This window comes from Anthonomus grandis, chromosome 1 (assembly GCF_022605725.1).
Source record: "Anthonomus grandis grandis chromosome 1, icAntGran1.3, whole genome shotgun sequence".
Taxonomy (NCBI): Eukaryota; Metazoa; Arthropoda; class Insecta; order Coleoptera; family Curculionidae; genus Anthonomus; species Anthonomus grandis.
Genome location: NC_065546.1, coordinates 47,009,253 through 47,023,773, shown reverse-complemented (window position 1 = coordinate 47,023,773; position 14,521 = coordinate 47,009,253). Strand labels below are relative to the sequence as shown.

The following is a 14,521-nucleotide window of genomic DNA, read 5'->3' as shown; positions in this document are numbered from 1 at the left end:
AAGAAGTAGAAATAGATATATGTTATTCTAAACAACAATTAACATACTTATTCCCAAAACCGCTTCTAAAAAATTTAAAATAGCAACACCGCATGGAAAAGCTGATGTCATCTTGCAAAATGTCATCTTGACAAACAGCTTTATGTTTACATTCGACATTTGTAGAGTTCTGTGTTTTATCTTCAGTGTTTCTAGGACTTATTACGATAGTAAAAGCTTGTGCCGCACCATGGGAAAAAGGCAATTTAAGCCGATTTTTTTACTAGTAAATACCGATATTGTCATAACATTATATAAACGGACAACCATCATCATAAATCTAGAATATTAAAAACTTTAAGTATTAAAAAATTTATTAATAATATTAAGAAATCTTTTATAATTATATAATATTTAGTTTCCATAAAAATGCTTTTTATTAAATAAGTACCTTTAAGTAAAATAGTACCTTTTCCAATGAAGTACGTTAAAAAAACGCATAAACGGTAATACTGTTTATGACTTAAAGCATAATCTATTAAATAATAAATATTCATCATGTAAATATTATTTGACGACGTCACTGGTACAGACTACTTGTGTCGGTGCAATTAACAATGCGATCGAGCGGCGTTGCGATGTTGTTGCCTTTTTCTTTAATGTACGTGATCTACTTTCCCTTAATTTTGAATGTTGACTTCTTTACATCATATTTTATTAAAGACAAATAGTATTTCAGGACCGATATCCCAAGAAAATTGTTAACATTTTTTTTTGTTATAGGTATATATATACTTCGGGATATATAATTCAATTTATGTCAAATCAAATCCAATCAAATCATCCATAATCATCTACAAAAGAGAGAAATATCAAAAATGCACACAATATTTGATTTATACTTTTATTGTTAAGTTAAAGATTAAAAAAATTAATACTAATACACTTTATATCAAGTAACAATGGATGTACCTTTTAATATACTTATAACATAATTAAGTTTATTTTTTTTTGCTCTGCCATAACCTCAAATTGAGCACGATAGAACTTTCAGATTTGCATCATATAAGCGTCCCCAAACAACAATCCCGTATCTTAATATTGATTCAATTAATTAATTGTACAATATAAGCATAAATTTTCTGTTAAATATATCCCTAAGCTGAATAAATTTGTAAAATAATGTTCTAATTTTAGAGGTCAAAAAGACAGCATGTTCATTCCATTTTAAATTTTTATCTATAATTATACCCAAATATTTTATGTTATTGACTTTATTAATTTTGACACATTTACAGTTATTGGATGTACTACAAGTTGACGTATGAAGTATTAAATTTTCATCTTTTGGTTGATCTGCATTTGTGGGGAAAAAAGCAATAAAATTATTTTTTTTCAAATTTAAACTGAGTTTACTTTAACCTAGCCAACGGTAAATTCTGCCCAACCCCAACTCCGCACGATCATATACTTCATTCCAATTGTTAGCTGAAAATAACAGAGCTGTGTTATCAGCATATAATACCACATTGCAATTTTTTAATATGTTACCAATTTCATTTATATAAGCTAGAAAAAGTAAAAAACCTAATACCGTACCTGGGGCACCCCCGTAGTAATGGTCGCATATTCGCTATAAACATTGTTAATTTTCACTTCCTGTTTCCTACCAATTAAATATTTTTTTATTAGAAGCAGTGCCTTCCCTCTTATACCAAATTTTTCTAACCTCTCAAAAAGAATATTGTGCGCAACCGTGTCAAACGCATTTGATAAATCTAAGAAGATTGCTAGAATCTTTTTATTATTAGCATTATGGGAATAAATATTTTCAATTATTGTAAACATAGCATCTTCTATAGATCTATTTTTTTGAAATCCAAATTGGTTTTTGTATATTTTTTTTTTCAAAAAACTCGACAAATCATTGCTTAAGGCACTTTTCAAACAATTTAGGAAAAATATTTATCACTGAAATAGGTCTGTAGTTGGTGGGTTGACTTTCGTCTCCTGCCTTAAAGGTTGGGGTAACTATAGATACCTTTTAAGCATCTGAAATTACGCTTGATTCCAAGCACTTATTAAATATATACAACAAAGGTTTCACGAGAAATCTGTGATTATTTTGAACTAATGTAACCGTTATACCATCTTCTCCAGGGGAAGAGGTAGCTTTTAGGGATTTAATATGTAAGTACAGTTCGTTCTCAGTAATAGCTTTTAAAAATATTGAATTATTCTGCGTATTAGCTTGTTTATTTTCATAATTTGGCAATTTCAAATTTTTATCAATTTTCTTTTGTATTGTTTTACCTATATTTATAAAGAAATTATTAAAAACATTAGCTATATCTTTCTCGTTTTCTATGTAACTATCTTCATGAAAAATACAAAAGCGTTTAGAAGATTGATTTTCGTTGTCTGATTCAGTTACCTCATTTATGGTTTTTCAAAGTTTTTCATAATCTTTTTTGCATTCATTAGTTTTGTTTTTGTAAAATATATTTTTAGTTGAGTTTATTAGTTTATTTAAAAAATTTCTATATTTTTTATATTTATTTGCTAACTCTGGGGAGTAGTTTTTAAGAAGCTGCTTTTTAAGATAATCCCTATGATTTATAGAGTTTAAGATACCCTGCGAAACCACGGCTTTCTTTTTCGAGTTTTACTATTGTAATATTTTGTAAAACTACACTGATCCATTATAAATACATTTTTTTTAATAAATACTTGATATATTGTTTGAACACAGTCACCCGATTCATATATCTCTTGCCAAAATTCTGTCTTTAACACAGTAGTTAATTTTTCATTGTTAATTTCTTTTTTTGTTTGAGCCGTATATTCATAGTGATTTCGTTTCACGGGTCATTGCATGCATATTAAAATATCTTAAATTATAAAAGTAATATGTATAATTTGCAGCTTTTTGTATTTTTTTATCTATCCTCAGTTTGAGATCTACCAAATAATTTAAGTTACGTTGTTCGTATTTAATTAAAATAGCTTCATAAGAAAAATATAGTTTCCAGAATATTCAAAAAACACCCATTTTTAACCTTTTTTTATATGACCATTAAATAACCAAAATAGTTTTATCAAACTAACGGCTTGCACTTAGACACTAAGCCCCCCTAAAATCCTGAACTTAAAACTGACATTAACTTTGGATAAAAGCTAAGATTTATAGTGAAAATCCGCCACTAAATATGCCACTTTAAGGCTTTTCGGTTATAATTCCTTTACTTTGGTTTGTAGGTCCTGAGAACTTTTATGGCTACTTTATCGTTATACTGTTTAAAGGTGGATGTATCGCTTTTTTTTCTAAAATAATTTTGCTAAAATTTTTTGAATAAAACATACATTTGTATTCCTTATAAAAATAGTAAAAGCTTATATTATATATGATAAATATTTACATATAAAGTATATGTAAAGGAAGCATTTTTATTATTATCGAGTCTTGGGGTCACTGTCTTCATCATCTGAAATGTAACCCGCATCTTCCTCATTTTCTAAATCAGTTTCCAATATGTCAGTTAACCTATTTAGGACCATTCTTTCTGAAAGACATCCCGCACTTATTAGACTTATAATCTGAAACAACATTCAATAAATAAATCAAGGATTATTAGTTGTAAGTAAGATTCCTTTGGCATTCTCTAAACGAGTAGAATAAAATAATATTTTTCTACTATAGGTGACAAAATGACTAAACTTCTAAAATTAAATTAAATTATTTGGAATTAAAACCTCGGTAAGCAATAAACATAAGCGAAAATATCCTGATTATATTTTTCAGTTTATTTTGTACCAATTCAAGATTAAAATGAGATTTAAAATAGGAATATAAAAAAGAACTTTAGAGATATTTAAAAAAATTTTAAAAGGTCTTTTTTTTAATTTTTTAAACCAGTAGTTACCCTTAAAATGATCTAGAATTTTAGGATTAGGACAACCAAACTTTAAAATAATGTATAAAAGAATAAATGAGTAATATAAATTACCAATATTATGTATTAAATATTACATTTTAAAAGGAGTAGGCAATTATAAATAATTAAATACAATTAAAAATATTAAATATTAAAAAATTAGGGACGTAATTTTATTGATAAGTATGTCATTGGATATAGAATATGGAGTCTATGAATACAAATATTATTCGGAATTTTTTACTAACCTCACCTTATAAATGTTTGAAAATTTCTTGAAACCTACATTAACCTGAAACCTTTTTAGAATATGAAAAACCGTAGGAGCTGCGGTGGTGGCTATAATTGTATCATGATCGTTAATGTAAGAAAACTATTGGAAAAATCAATATTTTTTGGCTCAATTCTTCTACAATATTTTTTAAACTTTGACGATTTCTGTGTAGATAACATCGTTAACTAAACATTATCTATTTAGGGCAAACCCTAAAATTGTAATACTTACATGCATGATATGCGATGCTACGTAAATAAATGTCACGACACCAAGAGAATATCTGAGCCACTTAGATATAGGATATTTACAGCCAATCCTAAAATTGTCAGACTGAATATTTCTCTTTGGGAAACAGCTGTCGGGAAAGTCATTATACCAGTATTTCGGTCCCGTTATTCCACAACAAGAAAACTAAACAGAAATATATTAAAATAAACTTTTAACCACAAAAATAAGGCTAATATAGAAAATTTAAATAAAACTTACGTCTTGTTGCAATTGATGGACAAGTTGCTCAGCATTCTTATCTTCATGATAACTTCTAAATATTTTTATTAAACATTTTCTTATTTCGCAGCCTATACCTTTGACTTCAAATATGATTAGGTGGTATAAAGCGTGTAAGCTTGTTAAGAATAATGAAGCCCAACCAATTATACAGCCCTAAAATAATACGAAGAACAAGTATTTTTATAAGTTGTTAGTTATAATATTTCATGTGCAATATCAGTATATTGGAGCAATTAAGATTCTGTAATGGGGTTTTTAGTCCCCGGGGTTTGTAGGTCAAAAAAATCACTAATGTCGGGAAATCTTAGTTTATTTTAGCATTTACTATACGTTAAAAATCTGCACCCAATAATAATAGGATATATTAAATTTGAATTTAGTAAACATTCGTGAATAAACATGTACTTATCCAAAACTAAAAATTCCACAAGTAATTGCTGAGTTACCCGCTTTTCATTATTTTTAAAAGCCCCAGTAATCTTTACATCTGTTATTGAAAAAGATGGTATTTGATTTTGCAGATTTCCGAGTTGTTCGTAAACTTCTCCAGATAAACACGAACATTCTGATCCCGTATCAATAAGCGTTGAAAAATTAAAATGGAAAATTTTAGGAGAAATCACTGGAGAACGTGTGTCTAAAACTGAGTGTTCAAAATCACATTCATACCACAATTCATCAATGGGATTATTATTATTATAATTATAATTCATGGCTCCTTTTAATTTTATCTGCTCTGCCTCCGGGCGGAAAGACAGAGATCTTTCTAGTTTCCTGCGTCTCTTCTAAAATATCCTGGTCGAGATCTATGGTCGCAGCCCGGAATTTTGTTTTGGCCCATGTTTATTAAAATTACCACTTAGAAATGGTGGTCGTTCCTACTTTTCACTCCTTTGAGGCGTATTTGATTGATACGAGTAGCGACAGTTTCCACCAGCTGAACCATAAGTATTATTACTATTATTATAATTTGAGCTAAAACAATCGGCCTGTTGTAGCCTTGCTAATACATCAGATAACTTATTTATGCCCACTAAAAGGGACGAGATAGGTGGAAAATGCCTGGCTATAATGCAAATCAATGACATTTCGGAAAAAACCGGTGGTAAGTGTTTTGCCATTGCTATATACTTAGTAAAATGTTCGGAATATGAACCACCCTCATAATGCGCAGCTTTTATTTGAAAGGTCACGTCCAACTGTCTTGTCTCATTCCAAAAACAATTAACAAAAGCTGTCTTAAAACTACAAAAATCAATAAATGTTGTAAGAAAAGACTCGGCCCAAGACTTTGTCTTTTCTATAAATTTCTTAACTAGTAAAAAACTAATTTGGTTAAATAGTACCTGATACGCTCTACATACAAATTCAATTTAGTTTACAAAATCAATAGGATGAATGCTACCATTATTATCGAAAATTCCTACACTACTAAAAATATCTGAATTTTATATGTTATGGATATTTTCTAACGGTGGTTGGTGAATAAAATTACATTGATTAGTAGCTGGACCCATCGTTGATAAAAACGGTTGGCTGTTATATCCCTGATAATAGTTTGGAGAGGGGTTACCTGTGGCAGACGCTATTATCGGTGTTCCTGGGGGTTCCGGGTATGGCGGCAACCCTCTTGCTGCGGCTGTTTGTCCATTATTTCTATGGATTGCGCCCGTTTCAGCACTCGCTCTCGTAGAGGTGTTTATTTGGCCTGACCCTGTAGATGCGTTGCCTTCTGGACTCGCCCCCGAAGCGGCGAGTCCAGAAGGCGGTAATGGTAATGGCAGTAACGTCGGTAATGGTCCTGTCGTATTTCTCTCTTCGATTAGAAAGCTCCTAGATCCATTCATGTTTGATGGTCCTCAGTGAATGAACTACTGGAAGTCGTGGATTATCCATAGATGTGGATTCTTTGTCCCAGTTGGGCAGCCAAGTTGTAATGGGATTTTTAGTACCGGGGGTTCGTAGGTCAATGAAACCACTAATGTCGGGAAACCCCAGTTTATTCACCTCAGTTTCGGGTTTAGTTTTAACACTTTTTAATAATAAAAGCACTGCCCGGATTAAAACCTTTTAACGGAATCACGGAGTCAAAGGCGCTACACTTCTTTATTAAATGGTGACAAGCGAAGTAATAATCATAAGACTACTCCGAGCAGAAATGTAGGCTTTAAAGAATATCATACATTTCCACAAATAAAGAAAATATTTAAGACGCCCGATATTCTAATAGAGCAAACTATAGCAAAGGTAGAGGTTATTCCGCTACAATTCAGTATTTCAAATTGTAAAATTGATTTGGTGTGCAAATACGTCCCATAAAATTAGCAACGTAATTTTCCATAAAAGTTCACAATAAAAAAAAATGTTATTTGTAAAATAAAGAAAATCTATAGCTTTAAACAAATAGATTTTAAGATTATTTTGATTTATACAGTGTTCACAAAAGGCGTGGAAGTAGAAATGTTTGTTTTTTTTAAATGGAAAAGTTTTTATATTATTTGATTTTTAGACTTTTTGTCAAATTCTAATAAATTTGATGTTATGCATGTCATACCTTAATAAAGCAGTTTTTGAATTAGAGACAATTGAAAGTTGATTTTTTTTAACTTTAAGAGGCTAAAAATCAGAGAAAAATAATTTTATATTCTTATACTAACTTTTTAAGATCTGTTTAATAAAAGAAAAAATGGTACTGTTACTTTTTTTTTCCTAAAACTTATGGTTAACCCAGCTAAAAATGTATGTCTTAAAATAGATCTTACAAAGTTAAGATAGGAGTGTGAAAATTATTTTACCCTATAACGCACAGTTATCGATCTACAGCCTCTTAAATTTGAAAAAAAGTCAATTTTCAACTTCCTCTAATTTAAAAACTACTTGATTACCATGCAATATATGAAACTGCCTAAATTTTGATGTACTTTTACTTACCTTAAGAACACAATTTAATGTACTTAGTTTTATGTTTTCTTGTTTTTTTTTTCTTTTAAAATTAGGTAGTAATTAGGACTAGCGTTGCCGTTTGGAAACGGCATTTACTTCAAAAATTTGTATTTTTTTTGCAAAATACCCTATTTGTAAAAGGTTAAGTTGTAATGAAGTAAAAATAAATAATAAACTATCTTTTTATAATCATCAAAAACATCTCGTTCTTTATGGGTTAAATTTTAAAATATACTATCTTAGAAACACCAATAGCTCAATAGTCAAGGAACAAAATTGATAAAAAATACACACATTGATCAGCTAAAAAAAGGTGTTACATGCTTTGTGATTTTCGATACACGCTTTACAAATATCTTGAATATATGTGATTTTTAATTCGATAATTGAAATCATTCACAACCTAATTATCCGATTATCGTAATAATGCGATTTTGTCATGACTAAATGCATAAAACTGTTGGAATGAGGTACCACACCAGACATCAATCATCTCACAGTCCTGTATGCCTAGCGTATACAGGACTGTATTTAGCTGCTAGATCGTCAAATTTTTTTCTAATTTTTTATTTATTAAAAGTCTTATCGATTCTTCAATGTATTCAATAATGTATTCAATACCTCATTGCAAAAAAAATATGTTAAAGGAATTATTCTTCCTGAGTTTAATTCTCCTTATGTCAGTAAGTATTTACAGGAAAATTTTGCATAAAACACAAATAGCAAACTAATTCTATTATGAAATAAGTTTAAATATCTCTATGTTACTACCAATACTTACACAAATAAGCAAAATATTACCATTAGAGTTTCTAGTTCTCACTACTCCTATTAGGATAACTATGGATGACGTAACATATAAAATCCCAAATGCCACGCCTATATATGGTATATAGGCCAAAAGAAGGTCATCTTGTGGCAGTATTTCTTGATATTGAACAAAGTGTGACCGGTATGATATTCCACATATGATGACACCAACAGCAAATAACTAAAAAAATAATTTAATTAAATAATTTCATAATAACTCATAAGTAACTTACTGCAAAAATTAAATTACAAATAAAAGCAAATTGTCTTAAGGTTACATCGGTGCAGCAAGAGCAATTACAACCAATAGGGATATAAGGCATATTGATCCTAAAGTGCTACATATTGAGCTAATATTTGCAATTAATATGTGGCATATGTTTAACCTTATATGGCATTTGTTGCCGTATGTTCAAAAATAATGATGTAATTGGGTAAATTACATAAGAAAACATATATTTTAAAGTTAAAAGACATATAGATATAGCAGTTAACGTTATAACGAACGCAATATTTTCTTTTACACTTTTAAACAAATCAATATTGTACCGTAACGGCTAATGCTTTCATTCTCCAAAAATAACCGCATTAGCAATTCGTTCCTGTAAAATAATTCAAAAGCATCCTGTTCCTCAGGGGCTAACATGAAAAATAAATCCGCAGGCATAAAAAATATCAAATAAATCACGATGTTTTATGTGTCTCGGGGTTTTAGATGGCTAGATCTGTAATAGCAACTTTTGTGAAAAGAACAATTGTAAATATTGCTGCAATAAATTTCCGGAGAAAAAAGGAAACTTTTGTAACGTAGTGGGTGTCGTCCGGTTTAGTTTTTATTAGACGTATCCGTTTTTGTGCTTTTAGTCAACCATAGGGATGAAGTATTTATTATGCTTAGAAAATGTGAAGTTTTATGTTTTTTTTTTTTAAACAATACCTTAGACTCAGATGCCGATATAAAGTTTTTTTTATATTATCGATATTTTTCATATGCAGCTTATTTAATTGTGTAATAATAATTATAAGGTTTATTTCCAACAGGTTACAATTACGCAGTTACAGAAAAATCAATTAAATATATAAATGTACAAGTAAAGTCCAGTTCAGAGATCTATTAGAATCTTTGATGTGTCGCAGATGCCGCACTAACCCGTGCGCCAATGTCGTATTTATTGTCCCATGATACACATGTTTAAATGGCAAAATTTTATATTGTTTATCTATGAAATCATTTTAAATATACATAAAACCCCATGTTTTATACTATTTTTTATTTTTCTTTCGAAAATGTCAATTTTTAGAGAGAAAATAATATCACAAGAAAATAATAATCAAAAAATTGACCGCGGACTAAAATCCAAGCATCTTACAAAATATTTTAAACACTTCCAGCACTCACAGACCTGTCACCTCTTTTTAGCCAGTCTATTAAACAAAGATAAAACACCTGCGTTCTGGCGATTCCTACTTTAGGCTCTGCAATTCATTTTGTATCTCTCTCTATCCCACTGATTTTGAGGATTACAGGGCCGTACCAACACCACCGAAATAAAGACAGGGATTTTATTACCTTATTTATTTATTATCAGATTTTATTTATTATTAGATTTTATTATTTTTATTTTATTTTATTATTTTATTACTGATGCTGACCTATTTATCCAATTTTTAAATTATTTTACAGGCTGCACCAAAACAACAACAGATTGTCCAAGTCTACTGATACTAGATAGACATTCAAGTCATAAGTCTAATAATTTAGTAAACCTAGCTAGAAAATCAGGAGTTTCTATTATAACCTTACGTCCTAACACATCAAATAAGTTGCAACCGCTGGACGTAAGTGTCTTTGGAGCATTTAAAACCTATCTGGCAGGAGAAATGGATCACTGACTTACAAATCATCCAGGCTCTATCACAGAATATGATATGGCTCCTATTATTAGAAATGCGCTTATTAAGGCTTTTACACCAATAAATATTATTTAGGGGTTTGAAAAAAACAGGAATCTACCCATATAATCCAGATGTGTTTCAAGACAGTGACTTTGCGCCAGCCGAGAACATTCTTCAAAAGGACTGTAGGACAGAAAACGTTAATCCCGTCGAGAAGATTTAGCGCGCTGGTTTGTCTAATGTGTTTATTGTTTTTTATTATTTAATTGTAAAGAAAACTGAGAGACGGCAGATACACAAGCTAAAATATTTTCTTTCCTTATATAGGATAATATTATTTAAGTAAACAGCCCATATAGTTTTAAAAAAAAAGGAAAGCAAAAAGCTTGAACCTGATCTTCCTCTTGTCCAAAACTTCACCATTATATTACCCATTTTGAATTTTAACATCAGTGTGAGTTGAGGTTTATTGTATGATTCCAAAGCCTTTGGAAAAACAAATATTAAGGGCAACAGGCAAATTTAAGCCTTTAAGCTTCTTTGCGAGTTAAAAATAAAATCTTCTATATAAACCATAGTTTAACCACAATAGTTACTCAAACCGAGGCTTCCTGGAGTCTGTAATTTTTTAGCAAAGCAAACTTGGTAGAAACCTATATTTAATGCGGTCATTCAAAGTAAAAGCCGACAGTAAAATCCGCTTTGACAATCTCAGGCATAAGGTCTGAGCCCGGTTTACTGACCGAGCAGCATTAAAATCCCCCGGGACCACCAATTTTTAATTCAGACGGAGTTCGGGTATATCTTTGCAACATTTCCAACTCGGAGTTGGATTTTCATATTCTTCAAATTAAAATTTTAGGCAATATAGTTTATTTGCATAAAGCTTCCCACTTGTTTAGTATATTTCTTAATAATTTAGAGGTTTAATTACGTTTGGCGACCCTTAAGAAGAACTGATTAATGGGTTTTAACAAACCATTTAAGAGAATATACTCAATTTTGTTTATTTTGTAAAGACAACTTAACTATAAAATATTTCAAAATCAGTTTTATTTATTAAAAGAAAAGCGACCCGTATATCCATTTAAGTTATGCAAATATTTTATATTATTTGCTGATATTTTGTTATTCTAATGGATATATTTAAATATAAACCATTTTGATATTCTACATTCAGATCATATAGAGAATTTTATATCTGTGATTCACGTGAATAATGACGTAATTACATCGCAATATTTTACCAGCCACATCTTTGTCTAAAAATCAGACAAAAACTTTATACACAGGAATCTTGAAAAGCGAATCGTTTTCATGTTACAAAGTGTTTTATAATTCCTCCCTTGAAGATGATTTTTTGTTAATATTTTCGAAGCGCCTGGTCATTATTGTTCGAAATTTTACACTTCTATTATTATAACTAACTGATTTTATAATAATTTATGATAAAATGTAGACAGGGTCGATTAAAATTAGTGGTCGGCAAAGATAAAAATGTCATAACTTTTTTTCTGATTACTTTTTAATTATTTAGATACTAAAATTGAAAAGAACCAAAATTTTTATATAAAAAAGGTGCTCTTGTCTCATTTTCATGCCTTATTGCGCGAGTAGCTCTTAAAATAAAAATGGATTTCCCCTTATCTCATTAACCGCCCGATTAATCGTCTTAATTAATTTTTTACGGGTATTAATTTCTACAGCATATACCAATTCGTTTAAACGACCCCATAAATAAGAATCCTTTGAACTTAGATCTGGAGATCGAGGAGGCTAATTTATAGAAAGAGTTAGTTGGAGAGGCAAGTTGGTACGTCATATCGCTCTTGGATTTTCGTCTGTCAGAACATGCATATTATGCATTATAAATGAACAATTTCTAGTAAAGGTAGATTTATCAGTCCATAAAATAAATGGGACTAAATTCGGGTTGTTAATTAACCATTAACAAAATTAGACCCTCAGCGCAAAATCATCCTGTACCAACTCTTAAACTCTCTGGTAATGATCGGGATGTAAACCTTTGACTCTTACCATTATTCCTATCTAAAAAAATATTTTTTAATTTTTATTATTACCTATGTCGATAGTATTTTTTTTTAATAATTGCTATTGAGCCATACACAAAATGCAAATCGGCCAACTCTTAATTCGTAAATCTATCCATAGTTTTAAAGAAATAATTTACAGAAAGAATTATTTAACTTTACCAACGTAAATGTAAAATAATTAAAATGCCAATCAAAACGTCAAGCAAAATTCAAGCAATAATGAAATTGTCAACAAACACTAGCAACTACTTTTTTTTATTTTTACGTAGTAACCTTTTAAATACCAAGTCATGATTTACTTAAAACTTTAATTTTTTTTTATTTTTCTTAAAACTAACAAAGATGCTGCTGGCAAAATTTTGCGATATAATTTTGGGACACCCTGTATACGAGATAATTGACTATGCACATCATACAAGAGCTAGGACATAGCATAATCAAGACAGATCTAGCATGTGAAGCAGAAATATTTTAGACGGACCCAGACTTTTTATTATTCTAAAAAATAATTGTGGATATCTTAATTCAGTTTATAAATCTTTTTTCTTTTTGTATTTATTAATAGGTTTTGAGCAAGATCTTAAGCTTTTAAATTTTTTAAATTTTAAAATGTGAAATTTCGTGTCCAGTCCACTGACACGAAAGGGCAGAGAGAACAGTGAGGTCGCGAGGTAAATTTGCCATGACTGGCTATTCCGACTAGCCAGGTTTAAAATCTTAAGCATTTTATACATCTTTTAGCAGTACTTCTAGCTAAATTACGTCCCAAAACTGGCCAAAATTCGTTTCTTATTGAGGACAATATAGGGAACGTCTCGTCGGCGAAGTGTAAAGTGTGTGGAATTTTTAGTAAACTTCATGATGAATCTCAAAACCTGGGGTAATATTTGTGATTTCCGCGAGAATATAAGAAGTTAATCTTAGACTAAAATTAGTACATAAAGAACTTAGACTGATTTCACATTTATGTTACACCTTTGTTATAGAATTTGATATGTCAAATACATTTAAATTGGCAGTAAACCTATCTAAGCCAAATGTGTCACAAAAATCTCTAGTGACGAATGATGAAATATACCCTGAATCTAGTAAAGCATTTGAATATTAGTTTGTACACCGAAAATCAATACAAAATATTAAAGTAATCTTGATATTTTTGTTTAATTGAAATAATAAATGTTAATTTATATTGCTATAAAATATTTTCTTTCTTAAACTGACACACTTATATTCCTTTGTTATATGTTTCCTAAATTTTGCAAAAAAATTCAATAAAATAAATTATTATTGCATGTTTTTAAAAGTTTTCCAAAAAACAATGTAAAATTACCGCACACACAAAACCTTGGTTTTATTTTTCAAAAAAAAAAAGTAAATTTTATTCGCCAAAGCTCTTCGAAAATAACTAAATTTTCGAGGGTCATAAACAAAATTAAGCCTTTAATCTTCTTTTTGAATAAAAAATAAAATCTACCGTTATTTTAACAGAATATGCTCATTAAAGCAAAATTTTCTGATCTCTAATTTTTTTTGCAGAGCAAATTTAGTCTAAACCTATATTTAATGCTATTCAGAATTAATTACCAACAGTATTCGGAATATACTGTCAAACAGTTAGCTTTTATTATTGTGAAAATTTAAAATTTGAGGCAATATAGTTTATGTATATTAATCTTTTTACTTGTTTAGGATATTTCTTATTAAATTTGGGACTTGATAACGTTAGGCGGCCCTTAAAAATCTCTTTTTAGTGGGTTTTAAATGACACTTGAAAAAACTTATTTAAAATTTTGTATTTTTCGAAAATAACTAATTTATATTTAAGTTTTAATATTCAGTAAAGCTTTATTTTTAATTTAAAAACTCCAATAAAATTGAGTAAAATATCTAAGATGACCCAGTGAAAAAGAAACCGAAACTATCTTGTTACAATGCTCTAAATAAGTACGCTATTTTCCCCGAAAGTTTTACTTAAATTATCCAAGATAGTTCACGGAAAACTTGTTAGCAGCCGGTCAAAGTTTCTTCGGAATTAAATTAGTTAAGTCTAACCGATTTGCTTCGGGCATTCCTGTATAAGACTACGTCCTTATAAGGAAAACTTTGCCGAATCACGT

At 29.6% G+C, this 14,521-nt stretch overlaps 1 protein-coding gene across 1 annotated transcript; it reads right to left on the bottom strand.

Annotated features, from left to right (window-relative positions):
* Positions 1-3,343: 3,343 nt before the first annotated feature.
* LOC126741196 (23 kDa integral membrane protein-like) lies at positions 3,344-8,834 on the bottom strand. The gene is made up of 5 exons (XM_050447549.1): positions 8,688-8,834; positions 8,426-8,635; positions 4,678-4,854; positions 4,420-4,602; positions 3,344-3,576 (listed from the first exon to the last, which is right to left on the bottom strand). The coding sequence occupies exons 1-5, from the start codon at positions 8,775-8,777 to the stop codon at positions 3,433-3,435; spliced, it is 804 nt and encodes a 267-aa protein (XP_050303506.1). The 5' UTR covers positions 8,778-8,834; the 3' UTR covers positions 3,344-3,432.
* Between the last annotated feature and the right edge of the window lie 5,687 nt (positions 8,835-14,521).

Coding starts and splice junctions, on each gene's coding strand:
- LOC126741196 (XM_050447549.1), bottom strand. CDS start 8,777: ATGCCTTATATCCCTATTGGTTGTAATTGCTCTTGCTGCACCGATGTA. Junction 4,855..8,425: donor GTAATATTTTGCTTATTTGT/GTAAGTATTGGT, acceptor GTATTATTTTAG/GGCTGTATAATTGGTTGGGC. Junction 4,603..4,677: donor TCCATCAATTGCAACAAGAC/GTAAGTTTTATT, acceptor ATTTCTGTTTAG/TTTTCTTGTTGTGGAATAAC.